The 16398-nt window shown below is 57.7% G+C and overlaps 2 protein-coding genes across 5 annotated transcripts; both read right to left on the minus strand.

Annotated features, from left to right (window-relative positions):
* Positions 1-447: 447 nt before the first annotated feature.
* B4GALT7 (beta-1,4-galactosyltransferase 7) lies at positions 448-9687 on the minus strand. 4 transcript variants are annotated; one of them, XM_035013924.1, is made up of 7 exons: positions 9554-9687; positions 7606-7767; positions 5698-6060; positions 2933-3158; positions 1883-1966; positions 1511-1615; positions 448-1135 (listed from the first exon to the last, which is right to left on the minus strand). In XM_035013924.1, exons 1-7 carry the CDS (start codon positions 9601-9603, stop codon positions 980-982), a joined length of 1146 nt encoding a protein of 381 aa, XP_034869815.1. In that variant the 5' UTR covers positions 9604-9687; the 3' UTR covers positions 448-979. The 4 variants fall into 4 exon arrangements, with proteins under 4 accessions (XP_034869815.1, XP_034869817.1, XP_034869816.1 ...); XM_035013926.1 differs by lacking the exon at positions 7606-7767; XM_035013925.1 differs by lacking the exon at positions 1511-1615.
* Positions 9688-12951: 3264 nt separating this feature from the next.
* Positions 12952-16264, minus strand: TMED9 (transmembrane p24 trafficking protein 9). The gene is made up of 5 exons (XM_035013929.1): positions 16017-16264; positions 15746-15846; positions 15249-15374; positions 14740-14886; positions 12952-13809 (listed from the first exon to the last, which is right to left on the minus strand). Exons 1-5 carry the CDS (start codon positions 16198-16200, stop codon positions 13660-13662), a joined length of 708 nt encoding a protein of 235 aa, XP_034869820.1. The 5' UTR covers positions 16201-16264; the 3' UTR covers positions 12952-13659.
* Positions 16265-16398: the final 134 nt, after the last annotated feature.

Here is a 16398-nt window from a genome sequence, read left to right on the forward strand (position 1 = left end):
TGTGGTCTTCCCACCTCTGAGCTACGACCAGGTCCTTGCCGGCACCTTCTGCCTACCCTGAGTCCGGGCCTGTGGATCTACGTCTGTCCATCCCAGTGTGGCAGGATGAAGCACCCCCCACCCCAGAGTCGGAGCCCATCAGAGCCCAGGGGGACCAGACTGCCCAGAAGGGCAGCGAAGCCTGGAGGGCTGTGGGAGGTGGCAGGAACCTTGCCCTTCGTCCGGCTTCTCTCCCACCTGACCTTCCCCTGGCTTTGGCGTCCCCAGCCCTGTCCCAACCCCTTGCCAGCTCATCACTAAGGGAGGTGCCATCTTTTGCCCCATCTCCCTCCGCTTGGTCACAGGCGACAAACTGGTGGTCCACACACGTTTTGTCTGGCCCACCACCCTTTTCTGAAGTTTCAATTAGTTGCTAGCGTTTAAAAAGTACCCGATTTCACGGAAGAATCCAGAATTCTAGTTTCTTTTGAAAAAATCAGAAGATCTGGCAACACGGGGCCCACATTCCTGCACAGTTGACACCCAGCGGGAGCTGGCCTCTGCAGGTTCCCTTCCTGTGGGACTTGCATGCCGGTTTCTGCAGTTCCAACCTTCTGGATCACCTGGTCACCCATGTCCACCACCTGGCTTCTGCCCGAGGCGGTCCAGGGGAAGGAACCAAAAGCCCTCAGGTCTAAGCGCACCAAGGCGGGCAGGACAGGGCAAGCAGGAAGGGGGTGGGCAGTCCCAGGTGGGAGCCGCGTTCCAGCCTCTCTCCATCGCTGTTCATTGCTAGCAGCGTCCCCGGAGCCCAAGGGTGTCCTGTCCCAGCTCCAGCCTGCCCCGGGGGGGCCGGGCTGCTGCAAGCGGGTGGTTTGCTAGCCGCTGCTTTGGGCCCCTCCACATCCTACTGGAGTCGGGCCCCGGTCCCGAGGCTTTGTCCTGAGCCTGAGGAGCTGTTGTGGCCTGTGGGCACGGGCTTCCTTACTGACCCGCCGGCTCAGCCAAATGTGCACCAGGGGGTGGCGGCCTTGTCACAGTCCAACAGGATGTTGAGGACAGTGCAGGGGGCCCCACCCACCGACAGGGCGGTGCGGGAATCCACGCGGTACTTCACGGTGCTCAGGCCGCCCTCCCGGTCTACCTTGAACTGCTCCTGGGAAGGGAAGGGGGAGAGGGCATGTACTCAGGGCTGTGTGGCTGTCCCCAGCAGCACCGCGGCAGTAAGCAGGAGAGCCAATGCGCCGATATGGCAGGGTGCGGGATAGTGGTCCCTGTGTCACAGGTCTGCCTGGGAGTCGGCACCTACAGTGGAGCCCCTCCCCTGCTCCCCGCCTGCCCAGGCCCTGAGGTCTCAGCTGGCCCACGGCACCCAGGTGCTCATGGCAGCCCCCAGAGTGGGGACTGTGCTGGGCCAAGCAGGGGAGGACAGGGCCATCTGGGCCCAAGGAGAGCTTGGTGGTAAGGCTTGGCCCTGTTGCTTTCCCCACGTCACCACCTATGCGTCCCCAATCAGGGTACCAGTCAGCACCTGTTTTTGAGCGGCGATGCGCTTCTGGTCCCTCTTCCGCCAGGCTGGGTCATGCAGGTGGCGAAATGTCTTGTACCCAGTTGTGATTCCCGAGGGGCGGAAAAGCTAAGAAGGCCAAAGGAAGGTGGGTCAGGCCGCCCTCCCGGAGCTCTGGCCCTCACCACTAGTCTTCCGGGGTACCCCCGCCTGCCACGGGCCACAGGCCACAGGCAGGGGCCTGCACTGCCACTCGGCAGGAGAAAGGGGTGCTCATCAGGGGCAGGGCAGGGGTGGCCATCTCCAAGCCCCAGGAACCTCATCTGAGCCAGAGAAGGGAACCTCAGGGCAGCCACAATGGCTGAGGAGGTGGGGAGTCCTTGGGGGGGGCATTACCTGCAGCCCGGCCCCTTTGATGCGGCGGTAGAACTCGTCGTCTTCGCGGCCCCAGCCCCAGAAGCGGTTGGACATCCCGTTGCACTAACACAGAGACAGGGAGCGTCACTTGCCCCATCCTCCCAGGGGTGCTCCCTGGTCTCCTACCACTTGGGAGTCGGCCAAGGCCCTCTGCTCCCCACCCCCACCCCGCTCCTGTGGAGGTTTGAATGGACACCCAGTTCCCGCTGCCGAGCACCGCGGCCCAGTCCCTCTGCCTGTTCTAATGGGGCCCTGAACTTGTGTGAGATGACTGGTTTCTCAAAAAAGTCTGGCTGGCGGGAGAGCACCTCTCCGGGGAGCTGGTGATGGGCAGAAGTGCCGGCTTGTGCTTGACTTCTGCCTGCCCCATGCCCCCGCTTCTCCCCGGGACGCTCTGCCCTGGTCTCTCCCTGGGGGGACGGGGACAGCTGGGCTCTGCCACAGCACCTTTGTCTGTCACCCGACCTGGAGCTTCTTCATTTACATAAAGCTGGCTTCAGGCACAGCCTGAAGAGAGGTGCAGCAGATGGAGGTCTGAGCCACTTGGTCCTCCCCGCCCCTCCACCTCCAGCCAAGCCTCTGACTCCGGGACGGGCCCCTGACTCAAGTCAGGCCAATCAAGAGGCAGCAAGGCACAGTTCTGGGACTCCTGTCTGGGTTGCTGAGGAAGGTACTTCATCTTCCACTGAACCTGGGCCTAGGTGGACGGGGGGCACAGCTCCAAGCACCCCGCACCTCGAATGTCTGAAAATAAATCCACTCTGCCGAGAAAGCCGAGCTGAGAGATGGCGGGGGAGATGGTGTCGGGGGACCCTTGTCTGAGAGGCTGGGCCAGCCGCACCTGAAGCCAGACCTTCCCCCGGGCCCGCCCAGACCGGTCCAGTCTGAGAGCCAAGGAACCGGCCCCCCTCCCACCCCCCGTGTTCTGTTCTGAAGCCAGCTGGTACCGGGGCTCCCTAACCAAGTCTCCCACGTGGCTGTCTGCTCCCGGGCTCCCGCAGGCGGGCGCCCCCTGGCTCTGGGCCTCACCAGCTGGTAGTGCTGCTTGGAGAGCAGCAGGATGCCGCCCACGTAGGTCTTGTAGTGGTAGAGCGGGTGGAGCTCCGGGGAGGCCACGTGGAAGGGCCCGGCCTCGGGGAATCCGTAGTCCAGCTCCTCATTGAGGGGCAGCAGGTCCACGTCGTGCATGGCGATGTAGTCCGTGCTGTTGCTGGTCTCCAGGAAGCCCACGTTGATGAGGGCCGCGCGGTTGAACCTGCGCAGGGGGGTGGCCGAGGCTGAGCGGGCGGGCGCGGGGGAGCTTGCTCTCCCCCCGACAGTGAGCAGGAGCCTGTCCTCCGCAGCACCCAGCCTGGCGCCCCACGCCGCCTTCCCTGGGGGGGGCTGCCCGACACCCCCCCCCCCCGCCCGGGCTCAGCTCACACAGATCTACCGAGCCCCCACCATGTGCCGGAAACCGCCGGGATCACTGCAGTGCCCGCACTGAGAAATCAAAGCCCTGCCTTCTGGGAGTTGACATGCTTACAAGGGAGAAAAATAAGTATGTGCCCAGCCAGACCCTGGTGAGCCCTGCGGAGGAAAGAACAGCAGGGCGAGGAGGGGGGAGCCCGCTGGGGGGCGGGGCGGTGTTCTTTCAGACAGGGGGGATGGGGGGACAGGGTAACAGAGTGGCAGGGGAGGGGAGTGGAGGGGATGGGGCTCCGAGCAGAGGTGAAAGCAACCGCCAAGGCCTGAGGCAGGAGCAGAGGGACCGAGGAGGGCTTAAGGGATGCGGTTGAGGGGGGGGCCCTGGCAGGTTGGGGCTGTGACCTGCAGGAAGACTCAAGAGCCACCGCAGGGCTCTGAGCAGGGGCAGGACGTGCTGTGACTTGGTGTGTAACGGGGTCACGGCAGTTGGGGTGTTGGGAAGAGACGGGAGGATCAGGGGCAGGAGCAGGCAGTCAGGTTGGGAGGCTCCTACACTCATTTAGGCAGGAGACAGTTTGATTTAGCTCAGGGGGGCAGTGAGAAGGGGGCAAGTTCTAGATGTATTCTGAGGGTCGGGATGCACCCCGTGAGGGAAAGAGAGGGGTTGAGAATGATTCTGAGGCTTTCCGGCCTGAGCAAGCAGAAGCGAGGAGGGGGCAGCTTCTGAAATAGGGAAGGGGGGGCGGGTGGGAAATCAGAAATGCTGTTTTGATCATGTTAAGCCTGGGCTGCCCGACACCCCCAGAAGGAGGGTGACGCAGGTGGTTGCACGAGTGGGTCTGGCAGTCAGGAGAATATGGGGGGGTGGTCAGCAGGGTACGGGCAGGGTTTAGCACCATGAGACCGACCAAAAACCCCCAGGGAGTCACTGGAGCCAGAAAAGAGGACGCTGAGGCGCTGAGCCCTAAGAGCACCACGTTGAGAGGTCAGGGAGGGGAGGCTTTGGGGCACGGTGGTGGGCTCATGGGGGCTCACTGGGGCTTACTGGTGGTATTGGCGAGAGCTGCCTCCGTGTCATGACAGGGGTAAACGTCAGAGCGGAGCAGGTTCCAGGGAGTGTGAGGGGAGAGAGGGAGGTTTTGCTACAAAGGGGAGCAGAGAAATGGTGATGGGAGGTCACGGGGTCTTGTCTTCTTTAGATGGGCGCTATCTCAGTGGGCGTGCTGCTGGGAGTGCCCGTTGGTGCGGGCGAGAAAGGAGCCGTGGCTGGAGCCACGTCCTTGAGCAGCACAGAGAGAAGGGGATCAGGGCCCGAGCAGAGGGGCTGGGACAGGGCATTCCTGGCACAGCGGGCGCCTAGGCCCCCGCTGGTGGGCACCGGGGCGGGCTCTCTTCCAGCTGGTTCTGTTTCCTCACACAGGAAGCAAAGTCATCAGCCGAGGCTGAGGAGGAGGAAAGAGGGGGCAGAGCTGCCTCAGAGAGCCGAGAGGCAGCAGGCCAGAGGAGCACGGGGCTCCAGGCAGGCCCTTCACTGCCAGGAAGACCAGCCACCTCTCCAGCCACATCCTGCGGCCCATGGGCCGAGGGACTGATGCTACTGAGGGACTGATGCTACCGATGGACTGTGGAATCCAAGCTGGGGGAAGACACAGTGAGGCCCAGGAGGGGTGGGCTGTGAAAACTGGGGCAACTGTGGCCTAAAGGGCCGGGTGGGGCCCCAGAGCCTTTGGACCTGTCTCCCAGCGGAGTGAGCAACTTCGAAGCTGTGGTCTTGACCCGCCCTTCCCCAAATACCCACAGCCAATCCACTAGAAAGCTCCTCCCCACCACATCTCCCACAGAGCCAAGACACCCTCACCTCTGACCACCCAGCACCCCTCTGGTGTCCAAGTAAAAGCTATTCCTCATACAGGAGCTGTGGTCATCTTTGCAAAATGGGTATTGGGGCACCTGGGGGGGGCGCAGGTGGTTAAGTGTCCGACTCTTGGTTTCGGCTCAGGTGGTGGTCTCAGGGTGGTAAGATCGAGCCCCACGTCAGGCTCTGCGCTCAGCGGGGAGTCTGCTTGGGATTCTCTCTCTCCCTCTGCCCCTCCCACCTGCTCACTCTTTCTGTCTCTCAAATAAATAAACAAATCTTTTTTAAAAAAGATAGATCAGGACCTTCCTTAGCCCCAAATTCTCCCCTCAAATTCCCGTCACACCAGCGAGAAGGGTCTACTGCTCCCCACCGCCCAGCCACCGCCACTGCTCCCCAGGGATTGGGGGGGGCTTTCACAGGCCAGAGACCCCCCCTGGCATGGGACTCCTGTGGGAAAAGGAGGAGCCCGAGGGGCTGGGGCAAGGTGAGGCCCTGGAGAGGGGCTGCTGAATCAGGAGGCTGCCCCTACCTGAAGTGGTCCACCTGGTTGAGCACGTAGATGTGGTGCTGGATCTTCTTCCTGCTCAGGAAGCGGTGCATATGGGGCACAAAGACCAGGAGCTCCTCAAAGCGCTCACGGAAGGGCACCAGCACGGCCAGGCGGTGGGGGCCCCAGGATGAGTCTTCTTCCCAGTGCTCAGGAGGTGGCTCGGGGGGGCAGGACCGGGGTGGGCCCGGGGTCTCCTGCCCTTGTCCCCGGGCTGCCCGGGCCACATCACCGGAGCAGCTGAGCTGCAGCCAGAGCAGGGAGAGGAAGCCCAGTAAGAGACAGGCAACGAAGAGGTGGAAGACAGAGCACTTCCGGGGGAGGCCGCCGGGGAGCAACCTGGACCTGGGACAAGAGCAGGGACAGGGTCAGGAGGGCGGGTGGCACAGGGGGCCCTCTGACAGGCCCCTCCTCTGGCTTCCCCCGAAGTTGGGTACAAGGACCGGTCTGCCCCAAGCGCCTGGGAGTTAGTGCAGAAGCCAACACTTGAATGCTTTTGTTCATGCTGCTACCTCGCATCAGAATCCTGCTCGCTGCTCTGGGCCCAGCCTCTGTCACGCCACCTCCAGGAAGCCCTCCGTCCCCGGGGCAGAACTGCCCCAGTTCCTTCACACCCCCTTACTTTGTGTGAGTGAGTCCAGGTCAGACCAAGAGCTGCTGTAGGACAGGGATGAGACTCCTTGTGCCTTGTACCTGCCCCTCCCCAGGACAATGGCTGGAGGTCCAAAGCCTGAGCTGACGGCAGGAGTGCTGCCTTAGAGATCCCATCCACTGCCTTCCAAAACCGCTCCCCTGTCAATTCACCCCCAGATGAAACCTTGGCTTCATCCTGCTTCTCACACCAGAAAGGCCCCTAAGGCAGGGGCCGGTGCCGATATCCATCCAGGGAAGAGACTTGAGTTGACTCTGGGAAGATCGGATCTGCCCCCAAAACAACACAAGGCCCAAATGGCCAGTGGCAGTTCACTGAACGAGTCTCAAAGTTTCAGTCCAAGGGGCAGCCCATGTGACAAGAGATGAGAGATGGAAGAGGGAAAGGAAGATGCAGGCCGGGAATGGAACCCAGGCTGGGTTTAGAAGCGGCCAGTGCCCCTGAATGGCCTGGACACTGAGGGAGTGCTCGGAGAGGCTGCTCTCTAGGTTAGGAAGGTGGGATTCACCTGATCCCTTTGCTGAGGATAGCAAAGGAGCTGAGCAACCTAAGAAAAAGCAAGCTTCCTCGATCTACTCCCCCTGCAATAACTTGCAAAACACTTGGCTTTATTGCCTTTAGGAGTCACCAGTTAGCTGGCAGGCGGCACAAATTCGACCTGAGTTGCTCCCTACCACTCACCCAGGGCACACATGGGGTAACCCAGAGCTTCGCCACTCACCATAGTCCTTCCTGCTCCAGCCCTCACACAGTCCGCCGTGCCCTTCCTTATTTTATCTGCCTGGAAGCCCGCTGCTGATCCTCTGGGGCCAACCTCCCATGTCATGGCCAGCATGGTCCCTCTCCCTCAACTCCAACGCCAGGGCCCACAGGGCCCTCCCCTCAACGTGCGTGCGCACAAACTGATAGAGCACTCCCTCCATGGCCTCTGGGCCTTCCCTCCTCGGAGCTCTTAGCGATCTGTAATCACTTGTGTCTCTGTAATCACTTGTGTCCTTGCTCGCTGTCTTCCCCCACAGGTCATCAGTTTCTGCCTGTGGCCCCAGTTTAGACAGCAGAGGGCTTGCTAGGTGAGTCACAGGAAAGGTTCAAGCTGTCAAGGACATGCTTTAAGTCACACACCAGAGCCAGACCAGCTCCTGACTTTCTCTAGAGCACAACCTGGAAGCCAGCAGCCCTGCAGCCAGGTCCCACACACAGCAGAGAGGTGGCCAGGTAAGACAGGGCTTCTGACTTACCCCCCATTGTCCTGTGGTAGGGCTCTCCGCTGGGGAGGAGCGGAGCCCAATCCTGCCAGTGGCTTGGGAAGGCTGGAACCTCTACAGATTCTCTCTCGCCCTCGGGGCTTTTTCTGGGGGTGGGATGTAGACCAGGGATACGGACATGAAGAAACATCCCACCTTTGGGAAAAGAAGCAGTGACCGTTATCCGGGGGTGTGGCATGGCTTGGGCACTCTGTGCAACTTCACAGTCTGTTCCTTCAGTCCAGCTTCCCTTTCCAGGATCACGTTCTCATAGGCAATCCTATCCTTTGGGCTCTAAGGGCCCAAATCGCTGAGCAACTGAATTCAGAACCAAATGTCAATTCCTCAGGACAAGTGGACACTGAGAGCTCCTGGCGCCACCTGGTGGCAAACTCCAGATCTGCAGGCCCAGCAGCTCCCAGAGCTCCCTGCTCTGAGGGGCAGACCAGAAGAGGTTTTTTGTCTCCATCAGTCTGTGCCCAAGGCTAGAAAAGGCAGATTCAAATCGAGGCAGGCTGGCTCCAGAGCCAGCACTCTCGATTGCTACACTAGCCTGCATTGGTTGCATGGACCTTTGAACCCCCTGGGTCCAAAGCAGGAATTGACATGGGTAACTTTTTTGGGGAGCACAGGTATGTTCCAAAGGTTAATGGAAAGGGATCAGGAAATGGAACTTCTCCTCCACTACCTTTCCTCTCTTTCCTTACACAAATCTTAGTGATACAGGTTTGAGTATCAGCTGCTCTGGTTAACAGCACTTCCCAACTGCAAAGGGACCTGTTAGACACGTCCTCTGTGCCAGGCACAGTGTCAAGAGCTTTACGGATGTGGTCTCTTTTAATCCTCATGCAGCACTGCAGAGTAGATATTATGATCCCTGTTTCAGAGATGGAAAAGCTGAGGTCAGAAAGATTAAGTGATCTGTTCTGGGTCACATGGCTATCAAAGAGGATTGCCGCCCAGGGCTGACTCCACTGTCCAGGCTTTCCTTCTCTTATATTCCTGTCTTCCGACTTCAACACCAAGTTGGAAAACCCCCCCAAACGAAAGAGTTGTGCCCATTATATTTCAGAATCTTTTGGCACCTGGCAAACTCAAGAGACATACAGGGAATGAGGTGTCATTCACTGGGCCTCCAGAGACCTGCTATCCGGTGTTCTGGGTGAGAAGAGTTTTGTGGGCACATCTTAAGAATGAAGTGTCGGTGTCCCCCCAAATCTAGGCGGGCAAATGGCTCCCCTACCCTGATTCTGCTTATTGGAGAACATCACTAGCTAAGGTCTGGATCCAGCTCACACCTAACCCATGGAGCAGGTCCCACTCGAGTACAGCTGCACCGGAAATGAACCAGCATTACGTGTGCGGAGTGCCTAGTACGTGCCAGGCAGGGGCCTGCCAGGCACAGCACCCAGAGCTTCGGTCTGGTCGGAAAAGCTTCTGGGCGGTCAGCAAAGGCTGGGGAAGCGTGAGAGAGGGTAGGGTCTGAGGCTACATGGACGTGAAGGGGGAAGCGGGAGACCAGAGACAAGGCAGAACGACCCTCTGGGGCCAGGGGCAGACAGAAAGACAGAGATCCAATGGGGAGAGGTCAATGGAGTCAGAGACCCGCACGAAGACAGACGCCAGTGGAGAAACACAGACACAAAGAGACCCACACGGAGCGACAGAGCCTCGCAAAGCGAGGGACAGAAATTCACAAGGGGAAGTCACCGGAGAAATACAGACCCGCGGAGCGACGGAGACCGCGAGACACAGAGACCCACACGGAGAGACGGCGACCCGGACTCAGAGAGAGAGACAGGGACCCACAAGGAGAACCACAGACCCTCAGGAAGCCCCGCAGACGCGGACGCGACGGCCTCGGGCTCCTAGATTCCGCGGGGCGGCCCGGAGAGGATCGGCACCCGGGAGGACGGGGCCCGGGCCGGCCGCCGCCGCTCACCTGCCATCCTCCCAGGGCAGCTGCGCCGCTTTTCTCCGGGAGGGGAACATCGTGGGGGGAGGTGGCGGCGCATGGGACTCGAGCTCCCAGCCCGGCCGGCCCGGCCTCCCGGGCCTACGCGGCGCCTCCGCCTCCCGCCCCGCCCCGCCCCGTCCGCCCCGCCTCCCGGTCCGCCGGGTCCGCCGTTCCAGCCGCGCCGTCCGCTCCTCCAAGCCACCGCGTCAAAGGTTCCGCGTGCGAGGAACGCCCGAGCGCTCCCACCGTGGGACCGCTCAACTGCCCTGCCGGGGACCCGCTTGTTCTCCCGAGAAACCGAGAGCCCGGAGGGGGCTTAAGTCACTGGGCCGGTGCTGGACTTAGACTCCAGGCTTCCAAACCGGCGCTCTGGGATGACGATCCGCACCTTCCTCCTCTTCCCGGCCCCAGGTGGTGGTGCATTCTTCCTCCGCAACAAGCCAGGAGGGGGGCAAGGCCAGGCTCGGGGCTCAGCCTCGGGTCCAGCAGAGACCCCAGGCCCTAGGGGGCAAGGCACCATCCCCTTGCACCTGTTTCCTCACTTGCGTGGATAAATAGTCACTGATCGACGTGGTTGCTTGGGTTGAAGGACAGGCCAACATACTTGGTAGGGTGCTGGGCACAGTCAACCCGATGTCAGTGACAGTTATTATGCAGGAGGGGGACACTTTGTTGGAGTTGAGGTGAGCACTGAAGGCGGAGTATAAAACGAAGTTCTTATACTTATCTGCCCTGGCACAGTGGGAATTTACCCGGCTGGGCCAGCCTCCCACCTGGAAAAAGACAGCAACAGAGCTCCTGGGGCTTGATCTCCCCTGCTCTTAGGTAAATGTGAAGTTCCCTAATAAATAGCTAACATCTACTGAGTGCTTACTAGGTGCCAGGCATGGTTCTAAATTCTTTACTCCGGTTCTCTCATTCAGTCCTTACGAGTAGTGTACTTGTGCCCACTTGAAAAACTGGGGCAGAGAGGCAATTCAGGGTGTAAACCAAGATACCTTGGTTGCACAGTTGCTGCTTCCAAAAGGACTTTACTGTCGGTGAGGAATTTAGTCACCCCAGCAGCCCCCTTTCTCCTTTAAACCCAGCATATACCCACCAGGGACCTCGCTGCTAAACTCTGCATTGCACTGCACCCTAGAACAGAGCCTTGGCAAATGCAGCCTAGGTTCGCTGATGACACAGGGGAGGCTGAGGCTGACCCCCTGCAGAGACCAGTCCAGTAAGGCCAGTGACAGAAGCAGGGAGGTGGGACTGTGATCTGAAAGCACAAGCCCACCTCAAGGGGACAGCTGCAATTCGGTCCAGCTAATTGTCACATCAGAATGAAGCCCCACTAGCATCAGATCTGATTTGTCTCAAGAAATCAGATTTCACATAAAATTTAATTTCAAATGGTGACACCCACATTCATGTTGATAATCAGCACCATAGATATGATGGAATGAGAATGGCACATTTTTAGTCTTTCTTTCAAAAACTCAGAACTCCAGTCTAATCATGAAACAGCACACAAATCCCAATTGAGGAACATTCTACAAAAAACCTGAACTGTACTCCTAAACTGTCAAGGTAATAATAAGCAAGGTAATTCTGAGAAACTGTCACAGCCAAGAAGGGGCTAAATGTAATGTGGTATCCTGGATGGGATCCTGAAACAAAAAAAAACAAACAAAAAAAGGCTTAGGCAATGGCTAAGGAAATCTACATATGGTATGGACTTCAGTGAAAAATAATGTATCGATACTGTTTCTTAACAAATGTGCCATACTGATGTATGACATTAATAGGGGCGAACTATTTTATACAATTTTTCTGTAATTCCAAAGCTGTTCTATTAAAAAAAAAAAGCGTCTTGTTTTTAATGTGGAGGAGGTCTAGGTGGCAATATGAGGTCAGATCACATCCTCCTGGCAGTTCAAGTAGTCTGCAAACTCGTCCCCCCCACCAATCTCTTTCTCTCACACTGTTGGGTTAACCTTCCTCAAATTTATCTCCACGGGGGCTGCCTGGGTGGCTCAGTTGGCTTTTGGCTCAGGAATGATCCCAGGGTCCTGGGATCAAGTCCTGAGTCTGGGGAGCTTGGTTCTCCCTCTGCCTGCCACTCCCCCTGCTTGTGCTCTCTTTCAAATAAAATCCTGGGGCGCCTGTCGTTACGCATCTGCCTTTGGCTCAGGTCATGATCCCAGGGTCCTGGGATCGAGCCCTGCATCGGGCTCCCTGCTCAGCGGGAAGCCTGCTTCTCCCTCTCTCACTCCCCCTGCTTGTGTTCCTGCTCTTGCTATCTCTCTCTGTCAAATAAATAAATAAAATCTTTAAAAAAGAAATAAAATAAAATCCTGAACTCCAGTGGAAACCATGCCCATCAACCTCCATTTGCCAACGCTCCCAACTCCCAGGCTCTGCCTTCTTACCTCAGAAGCCTTCCTCTCCTTCAAGGTCCTTGCTGAAATCCCATGCTATTGGTTAAGACCATCAACATCCTCAACCCCACCAGCCCAGGGACTTCTGTCCTTCCCAAACCTGCTGCGCTCTTCTGTTCAATGCCGACTACCTTTCCGAATGAGGCACCTCCTGGCAGCACCGTGACAATGCCGTCCACCTGCTCTGGAAACGCAGGGAAGGCACTTGTATCTCAAGGGAGTGGACACAGAGGAAAATGGTGTAAATTTGAGCACCAAGCCCACAAGTCACTTGTTTTATGGTCTTGGGCAAACCCACTATCCCCTGCTGCGGGAAGGTGGAGAGATGAGATGGTATAGGCTTGTAAGCCCCTTGCAGGCCAGGGTCATTTGAGGACTGCACTGAGGTTAAGGACAGCCAGGCAGGCCTAGGCCAGGAGGAGAAAATGTTCTCTTCCCCTTATCTCATGTTGCAAGTCCTAAATGCCTGGATCAGCAGGAAGTGGCTCTTGCCTCGCTTAAAGTGTGTCTTTCTAATCAGAAGTGTTCTTTCTAAAGACAAAGAACATGTTGTCTCCAAAGGAAGGATGGCTAAGAGAATTCTTTGTTCTGCAAGTATAAACAGGATGTATTTTGTTCTTATTGAATTTCGTGTATATTTCACTTCACGGATGTTGGCTTGATACTTTAAGTATACATTGTTATGTTTATCTGATCTCTGCAAGTATATAGCTACGTGAGAAATAAACGGCAGTATGCAGTTGCAAGTGCTGCCTTTGCTCTGCATCCCCTGTGTCCTGGTGATTTCGTAGACCCTTACCCAGGGACCCCAACGCACTAGACGTTGACAGAGAGAGGCTAGGAGGACCAAAGTTCACAGGTGGATTTTCATCTTGGAACGTGAGGTACACAGTGGCAGAACTGATATTCCCCGACTACCTCCGTGTTACGGCCACTATAGTAACTACACTGGACGAGAAGTCACTTTTTTTTTTTAATTGGGAAACCAATGTAACAAACCTAGACTTATTGAAAATGAAATCAGTAAGATTCTGCAGGCCCCATCCCCAACCAGCACCAAGGCCTCTGCTTGGCTTGACCTCAGTTCCTCAAGCCCCCCAAAGGACAACCAATGTGAGAAGCTGAGGTCAACCTCAGGGCTATTTTCCCCACACTGCAACCCCCTCCACCCCTCCCCTCCCTTGACACACACATCCTGGATCAGCAGTCTGGGCCCAAGGAGGGTATAGTGAGGTTCCCAGGGTGGCAGGGAATCACAGCCACACCCAACCCGCTCAAAATCCCACGTTAGCAAAGGAAGACAGAAAAAAGACTGGCTTGCCCACCCGCTCCCCTCCCCCCAGCCACCCCAGACAATAGCCTCACGTCCCTGATCAGTAACACTGTGATTCTGAGGTGCCAATGGGGCTCCCAGTGGCTTCACTGGCCCCTGGGTGATTACTGCAAAGGGCTCAGATCCCGGGGGAGGGGGCAGGCATCGCCCCACCATCTGCTCGGTATCAGCCAGCCAAGCCGCTGCCCTAAACTTGTGCCTGGGGTGCCTGTAGCCCCTCTCCCCTCCAGATATCCACGGCTCGGAACCAGTCCTCCTGCCAGAGAGAAATCAGTTCCAGGAGGCCCTTTCTCCCCCAGCCCAGGAGGAAGGATGGCCTGTGAGGCCTGGGATGGCTACACCAGCTTCTTTGCTTCAAAGAAGCTTTTGAGGTGTCGCATCTGCCAGACGCCGATGGCTACGAGGATGAGGGTCTGCAGAATGGACCACCACAGCACCCGCTGGTTGGTGCTCTCGCTGGTCTGCCGGAAGCGCTCCTCTCGCCACTGTGGGAGGAGAGAAAGGAAGAAGGGCTGAAGTTTACTGGGCCCCACCAGGCGCCACTTTAACTGCTGGATTCCCTTCCCAGAGGGTGCCCCAGGCCAATCAGCTCTGCTCAGGTTCCCGTCAAGTACCTGCAAAAAGTCAAAGAGACCCCCCACCTGGGGACTGCTTTCATCCTCCCCAGCCAGAGGACCTCAGGGAACCCACTCATTTAAGTCTGTCTGCTCCTCTGTCAGGGACAGCACTCCACTGGTCCTATCCTGGAACCTGGGGGAGAGGTAAAGTAGTTGCAGTATCACTCCGTCAGACAGAGCTGTCCTCTAGCACTTAGGAGTGGACTTGCTCTGATCTCTCTGCCCAGCTCTCCCCAGCTGCTCCTTGAGGATTGTGGGCACAAGCTGCGAACTGGTGGCCCTGTGGTGGCATCTGGCACATACACGTGTTTTGCCAATATTTAAAACCCGGAAAAATTCATATTGCTTCTCTTAAAACCCAGGGCTAGCATATCTGCAACGCTGCCCTCAGCTGACAATTAACTCGAGGTCCCTGAGGCTTAGACACGTAATAGTCCCTATGGCCACAGATTCATTCATGGTCCCATCCTGCCTCCCCGACACAAGTGAGTTTGGAATAGCTGGTCTTAGAAGCACTTGGAGCCACGGAAATAACACCCACGGTATTAGCATCAATTCCCGCTCTTGTCACTGCGCACGTGTCACTGTGATTTAGAGCAATGACAGCCTCTTAAGAGCCTGTCTCCTTGGTTACAAACAGGAGTGAGTGGTACCCACCCCGCCTTTTAGACTTGCAGAGCGGCATAGACAGATAAGTCCCTTGGGTTTCAAAATGAATCCGACCAGCATGCAACTTCTGGCTGAGCCAGGGGAAGGCATCTGGGATGAAGCCCACTCAGAAGCTCCTGCCCGACATACCCGTTGGTAGTTCTGCTCTTTCTGGATCTGCTCCACCTGCTCCACCAGCTGTCTCACTCGGAGCTGCAACTCACTCAGCTTGTCTTTGGCAGCAATTTCTGCATAGTCGTTGGCGTGTTCCCCCACCTGGATGTCCAGGTGTACTCTCTGGGGACAGACAAGGAAGATAAGAAGAAATCAGGCAGCCCTGCTCCAACTTCCTGCCAGGGGCTGACAGCTGGTCCCCCACTTTCCTTCATTTGTGCATTTAGCCAATGCTGACTGAGACCTCCTCAGTGTTTGGCCCTACGGGTCTCTGGGAAAACAGGCAAGAATCAGCTTGGCTGAGCCTTGGACCAAGGCATACACAAGGAGCTCAGCAACTGTGCCTGGATGTTCACTGGAAACCCAGATTCATTAGGAAACACAAAATCGGACATACTCATCTCACACCCAAAGCACCACCAAGTCTCCAGTCCTGACCAGGCTCTAGAGCTTGAAAGCTACAAATCCCACGTGGTTCCACTCACCAGCATGCCTCCAGCAAAAAGGGAGAACTTGGTGGAATTGGAGTGAAGACAGATCTGGTGTTCGCCAGGGGTATGGGAGGTGAAAGTGAACCTGCCTTCAGAGCCATACTGCCGGGCCAGGATGACCTGGAGAGAAAAGCCTTCAGTGTTACAGGGGGCATGGGGCTGGAAAGAAACAGGGCTTCAGGCTCTCAGTGCCTCAAAAGTTGGCAAACAGAGCCTTAGGCACCTCGCAACACTAAAAGGTCTAGAGCTGCGCAGCAGCAGTTGCCAAAAGCTTGTCTGAGAACCTTCTGGGGTAAGGGGTGAAGCGTCTGAGATGGAGCTGACACGTGACTGCTCTTGGGAAGGGCTCTTTATTGGAGCTCCTGCCATTTCCGCTCTTTTGGTGTGGTTCTTTTCTTAAACCAAAGGTGGGGAGGGAAGTACCAGCACCCGCCTGGTCTGGCGCTGAAGTGCAGAGCGGAGGGCTCGGCGGGGCTCAGGGGCCGGCTCACCTTGTCCTCTGGGTCCTTCACCTCCACGAACATACCAAGCCCGGGGGTGGCCGGCTGGTACTCCTCCCGCTGCTTGTCATACAGCTGTGTCCGGTAGTTTCCTGGAGGGAAGTGGGGCGAACCCAGGTCAGACGAGCGCGAGGTGGGGTCGAGTCGGCCCCCGCCAGGACGCGGCGAGACCCGCTGCTCCCCGCTCTGGAAGAGCGGACTCTCCCGCGCCCCCCGCCCCAAGACCAAGGTCTTGTTCCAAACTCTCCCCTTCCACCCGCACCTATAACCATGGTCTCGTCCGGAATCTCCTCAATAAAGCACTTCTTTTCGGTCTCCCCGATGTGGAAGTAAAGCGCGCCTCCGCGGGCCGCAAAACACAGCAGCAGCACGAGGGCCCGAACCACCCTGCGCAGTCCCGCTCCGGGCCGGGGCCCTACGACCCTCACGCCCTGCTTCGCAGCCATCTTGCCCCACCTGCCGGCGCAACCGCAGCCGGCGGCGCCACGTAGCCCTCCCGCCGCCGCCGCGGGGCCTGCCGGGACAGCGAGTTCGACCGTCTGGACTACAAGTCCCGAGATGTCCCGCGGCCACGGCGAGGCAGTAGTTGGTTGGAGAGCAGCTTCTGCCTGCAACCGAATTGCACCCTCAGAATTGAAACCTTC

Source organism: Mirounga leonina, unplaced genomic scaffold (assembly GCF_011800145.1).
Source record: "Mirounga leonina isolate KUSES-001 unplaced genomic scaffold, KU_Mleo_1.0 Mir_168, whole genome shotgun sequence".
Taxonomy (NCBI): domain Eukaryota; kingdom Metazoa; phylum Chordata; class Mammalia; order Carnivora; family Phocidae; genus Mirounga; species Mirounga leonina.